This window comes from Hippoglossus hippoglossus, chromosome 17, assembly GCF_009819705.1.
Source record: "Hippoglossus hippoglossus isolate fHipHip1 chromosome 17, fHipHip1.pri, whole genome shotgun sequence".
NCBI lineage: Eukaryota > Metazoa > Chordata > Actinopteri > Pleuronectiformes > Pleuronectidae > Hippoglossus > Hippoglossus hippoglossus.
This window is the reverse complement of record NC_047167.1, coordinates 16,842,464-16,847,933: the sequence shown is the minus strand read 5'-3', so window position 1 is coordinate 16,847,933 and position 5,470 is coordinate 16,842,464. Positions and strand designations below refer to the sequence as shown.

General features: G+C 42.3%; 1 protein-coding gene across 1 annotated transcript; it reads right to left on the bottom strand.

Moving 5' to 3' along the window:
• Nucleotides 1–2,123: 2,123 nt before the first annotated feature.
• On the bottom strand, nucleotides 2,124–4,611 carry LOC117777696 (aquaporin-1-like). The gene is made up of 4 exons (XM_034612567.1): nucleotides 4,168–4,611; nucleotides 3,306–3,467; nucleotides 3,021–3,101; nucleotides 2,124–2,718 (listed from the first exon to the last, which is right to left on the bottom strand). Exons 1-4 carry the CDS (start codon nucleotides 4,528–4,530, stop codon nucleotides 2,539–2,541), a joined length of 786 nt encoding a protein of 261 aa, XP_034468458.1. The 5' UTR covers nucleotides 4,531–4,611; the 3' UTR covers nucleotides 2,124–2,538.
• Nucleotides 4,612–5,470: the final 859 nt, after the last annotated feature.

The following is a 5,470-nucleotide window of genomic DNA, read 5'->3' as shown; positions in this document are numbered from 1 at the left end:
ACATAATAAAAAACAGCAAAATAAAGTGACAAATCCTGTTATAATGTGACAGTATCGAGAACAAGTTGTTAAATATGTCATTCTGTGGAAATCCTGGATGAAGTGTGGTCCATGATGTCCAGTTTGGAAAACAGATTCACGAGTTTGAAGATTTACCAGATACTAAAACACACGTGCAGTGGGTTACAACACTTTACAATCAGGGTTTATAATCCTGGGAAGTTATTATGGTGCCATCTAATTTATCTTAGAGACGATTACAAGGTAGACATTTTCCGATCCAAAGTCTTTACTAGTCACTTCTAGAGACCTTTTTGCTGGGATTCTTCTTTGGTGATCCAGTGATTCCAATATAGCTGTTGAAGTATCAGCATGTAAAATTTGCTAAAATGTGTTAAATGGCCAAATGACCTTGGCCTTTCTGCTTTTGATGAATCCAAAACAACTTCCCTCTGAGGAAACCTGTCTTAAAAGGACACTTCCATCTTCCCTTTTGCCCTAATGTCATAACGAAGATGTATATTTGCAAATATGACTCATCGTCCTCCAAAAAAACATGATAGCACCTGGTGTCTTTCTCATAAGCCTCACCATGGGTCTGTCTCCTGTCCGTACCCTGCATGTGGGGGACGTGGCCTCCTTTTTAATTATTACGGCTGCTCTTTCTGAGCCTGCTCCCCTTTGTGCAGCAGTTCCTAAAGTTCACGGGTGAGAACACTCTGCTCCTGAGCGGGGGAACGTGATGGAGGCTTAATACCAGCACACTTCATCAAAGGATGAGAAAAAGGCTGCAGGGTTGAAGCCCAAAAAACGGTTCAGTCTTTTTCTGTCTTTCTCCGATGGCACGATGCCTCGAGCCGACCATGTTAATCCGCAGGGGAGTGAGGGAGGAGAAGAGAGAGAGAGAGAGAGAGAGAGAGTGAGATTGTGAGTCAGAGAAATCTTGTGCATGAACAGTTTCTTGGCTGCTGGAATAAGGACACACTCACCAACCTGGCAACCTGGCACTGGATGCTTTACTGCACCCAGGACCAAAATATAAGCTCTTATTTCACATTAAACCATATTTAGTAGTAGATATACACTAGAATTAAACTTTAATTAGGCCCAAACCAGTAATTTCCAAGCTATAAATTGTAGGTTTATTCACAAAAATAACAGAAAGGTTTGGATCAGGTACAAGACACCATATTTACAACTATATATACATTTATATATGCACACATAAGATTAAAATAAACAAAATACAAATTGAAGATGTTCATATAAAAAGCGGTTTTAAAATATTGGAAAACAGCTTCAAATTAAAATTGTTATTACTATTATTATTATTATTATCACTATTGAGTTTAGTTTAGTTGAGAAAAGCCCACAGATGAAACATGTTGACCAATATGTCAGACGACTTGGCTCCAGCTCTTCAGGAGACCTCTATTCACTTTTATCAGATAAATCCGAGGCTAGATTACCAGATGATGAACTCTCAGGGGCCTCAGACCTTGAGACCTGGATGGGGTCTAAAGATCACAGGTTTACTTTACAGGTATGCCAGAAACAAGAGGGTCGTAGTTATTCCATGACCTGCAAACCTGTTGTGGTAATTTAAATCAAATTAAAGCACAATATCAACTAATGTAGGCTGTGAATTATTCGGTTTCATTCGGGGGTTCTGTATCAAACTTAACTTGGTGCTTTTTTTACAATTTAAGTTTTATCAAACCAGTTTACATTCAGTAAACGTGGGCCCATTACTAGTTTGTTGTTGACCTTGGGCCTTGAACTTGGAAGCAGCAGGGTGCACACACAAAGCACAAAGGACTGAACATGGTGGGTGGTGGGGACATTAGCATTTTTTGCTTTGCCTTGAAGCCCTGAAATGTTTGTCTGACCTTGAATGAATCTGTACATTTTCAATTAGATTTTGCGTCTTTTAACAAGATCAAACTTATCTGGTATTGCTGATATTTGTATATATATATATATATATATATATATATATATATATATATATATATTATTAAGGCTTTAGTTTGCATAGAGGTAAAAAACCATCTACTCTATAATGACTGATTCCAATATCTCTTTATCTTTGATATAAGAACAACAATAAAAAACAGCTCAACAATAGTTAACAGCAAGTGTTTTATTTACTTAAAAAAGTGAGAGACATTTCAAGAGTGCACACACAATACATCATCCATCAGAAACCAAAAGTGATACAAGAAAATAGAAATAAGTATACAAAAAAAACAAACTTGGCTCAACATAGAATACTGATATGGGAAATAAATTCAACACACTGCTCCGTCAAGACATTCGCCACCTCGTCTCGTATGTTTGATCATCAGTTTGAATACAAATTGTGTGCTGGGTCAAACAAAGGAGTGAATGACAATGAGACGCCAACTGACCCCTGACCACAATCCTCATTGGTATTTCAAACAAATAGAGCACAACAACACCGGCTTCCTACACTAAATTCAAGAGCTTTTTACAGGAGTATGGACACGTGCAGCGGCACCGAGTGGTGGCGCGGCGCTACTTTGACGTCATCTCCACGTTTGTGGTTTCGTTGCCTCCATTAACGTCGTAGTCGCCCACGGGGCCGCTGACCAGGACCTTCATGCGCTCGGGGAAGTCGTCATACTTGGGGGAGAGCAGGAAGTCGTAGATGAGAGCTGCTGCGACGCCGCCGCACATCGGCCCCACCCAGTAGACCTGGATTGAGAAAGTTGGATCAATCTCCGGGTCGGTATTTGCCAACAGTTGAGTCATGGACAAACCGTTCTTATCAATGAATTCCTTTCCAGGCCATTTTGAAAGTTTAACTTTTTTCAATACCTCAGCTGAAACAACAATAGAAATATTGACTATAACTGATTAACTTGGGGAAGAAGGTAAAGGAGTCATCGGTCTGTTATGGAATTTTTGGTGTTATTTAAGCTTGACATGGTCTGATGTGCGTACAGAAAAATGTGAGGCATGCGTAAAATGCTTGTGCGCTCTCCTTTTTGACTTACCCAGTGGTTCTCAAAATTGTTCAGGATCAAAGCCGGACCAAAGGAGCGAGCGGGATTGATTCCGCAGCCTGTGTAGCTGATCTGTAATTAACAACAAAGAGATGACATGAGCGGATATGTCCAGTCAACCGCTCTGGTGTTGTGATCGAGACTGGCAGGCGTGAGGGGGCATTATCTCAAACCACACAGAGCACTATCATGTCTGCTGCTGGCTTACATGGCTCAAGCTGAACCTGGATAAATAATACACTGCCTAAGTCGCGGTGAATGTGAGGTGCAACTTACAGCTGCCAAGTGTCCCAGGCAGACCGAGAGGCCAATGGCCAGGGGTGCAGAGCCGGTGACATCACGCCGCCTTTTATCAGTGACTGCAATGACACACAGCACCAGCTGGAAGGTTGCCAGCAGCTCGATGCCCACGCCTTGGCTGGGGGTAACGCCGTTGAGCTGCGAGAGTCAGAGAGGAATCCAAAACAACAAGGGTCTGTCAGTGCGTGTCAGTTTAGATTGATCGTTTCCCACCACAGCCACTTCCCACTTACAGCGGCCACTGGCATTGCCCCGGACGTCTGACAGTAATTTGGCAGAGAGGGCGAGACAGCTCATTAATTTTTCATTTGTGCAACACTGTTATTCAGTATAAATTAGCTCTAGTGCACCTTGTGTATGTGTGTGTGTGTGTGTGTGTGTGTGAGTGAGTGTGTGTGAGTGTGTGTGTGGGGTGGAGCAGTTTAACCACAGAGGGAGGATATCATTTCTCAACAGAATTTAGCTTTTTCGGTAAGAAGATGACTGATATAACTTAACACAAAACTAATGCATCTCCTGGATTTAGTGTGCAACACATCAAATTTACCAAAACAGCTGAGGAGCAATGTCACTCTGTTGACACTGCATTTTTTTTTCTTGCAAATTCTTAAAGCTGCAGTGTGGTACTGTGTGGTGTGTCATCACTATCCAATAACAAGCAATGACAGAATGTACAAAGAACAACACAAACCAATTGTGTTAATTAAAGCGCTGACAAAAGTTTCAACTTTAGCCAAAAACAGGACACTTACATGTTTCTACATCACATTTTTTGAGCAGTGATCCACACGTGATCACATGTTCTGTCAGCAGCAACATCATGAAAGCTTTTACTCACAGTGTTGAGCCCCAGTGCCGCAGTGTCGCTTGGACGTGCTCCGAACACGATGCCACAGGCCAGGGACGAGCCCAGCAACTGGGCCACAATGTACATGACGGCCTTGAACACGCTGATCTGGCAGCTGGCGAGCATCCCGAGAGTGACCGCAGGATTCAGGTGGGCTCCGCTGATGTGGCCTAAACTCTGGGCCAGCGTGGCGATGGCCAGTCCAAAGGCCAGCGACACCTTCACCTCCTGGTCCGGGCTGGTGTTGTTCTTGTTACCGATGGCCGAGGCGATGCTGAGGAAAATGAAAAGGGTCATGCCGACCAGCTCGGCCAGAACGGCCCTCCAGAAGTCTTTGCTCTTGATCTCCCTCATGATGGTGGTTGTGTGGCCGTGGGTTTGAGCTGGTCCTCTCTAAAGTGTCTTGTACTCACAAACAACAGCAACAGGCTGCATATATAAGGCCTGGGCTGATAATGGTCAGTGGGCGGGCTTTTAGAAAAACTGAAAGAGAGGGCCACACTGAATTAATGAGAAATCCAAAAGACTGGTCTCTTGCTTCCCTCCCTCTGTTCCCTCACCCTCCCTCCTCCTCTCTCTGTCCTCCGGCCCCTCTCCCACTAACTCCATGTGCACCACTTTCTGGTCTTTGGACTTTTGTTAGTTAAAGAACTGGGTCCTAAAATAGCTGCAACCAAAGGTACATTTCCCACTCAGTATTACTGCAGTAACCTTTATTTAATCGAGTTTTCAGTTGGAAAATATGTTTCCACTCCAAGTGAAGCATTTTGGATCTAATTTGTCCTTTTTATGTTTGTGGTTTAGCTGTAAAAAAAATGTTTAGAATTAAAACAACTTGCAGTAAAAAAAATGATTTTGCTGCCGTGGACCTAATTACACCACGGATCGCTGACAGCACATAAAGGAGAGCCAGAAAGAAGTCAGACAACTCCCAAGTAATCATTTCAGGGTCTCACCCTTCCTTACACTGAAAAGGTTTTACAAGACCACCCAACTGACATCTCACATGTCGGGGACACACTTCGGCACAAAGAAAAGGGTTGAAAGTATAAAAATGCAGTGTAAAAATCTGTTTTTTGAATTGTAATAAAATGAAATTTGTAACTTTCAAAGAAGGTAAATGGAGACTAGATAGCAACATTTTAGAAACCTATAATAAAATGTGTTGAATGTGACAAATAGAAAAACACTGTTATTCTCTAATGTGCAAAAAGAGTATGTTTTAGAAATGGGACACATTTCCTATAGTGTAACAATAACTTATTACCTGAAGGGATGTTTGCTAAATAATTAT

Bases quoted from the DNA above. Each gene is read 5' to 3' on its own strand.
- LOC117777696 (XM_034612567.1), bottom strand. From the start codon at position 4,530: ATGAGGGAGATCAAGAGCAAAGACTTCTGGAGGGCCGTTCTGGCCGAG. The intron at 3,102-3,305 runs GTAAGTTGCACC...TGTTAATTACAG, and splicing joins GCCTGGGACACTTGGCAGCT to ATCAGCTACACAGGCTGCGG. The intron at 2,719-3,020 runs GTAAGTCAAAAA...TTCTCAATCCAG, and splicing joins ACAATTTTGAGAACCACTGG to GTCTACTGGGTGGGGCCGAT.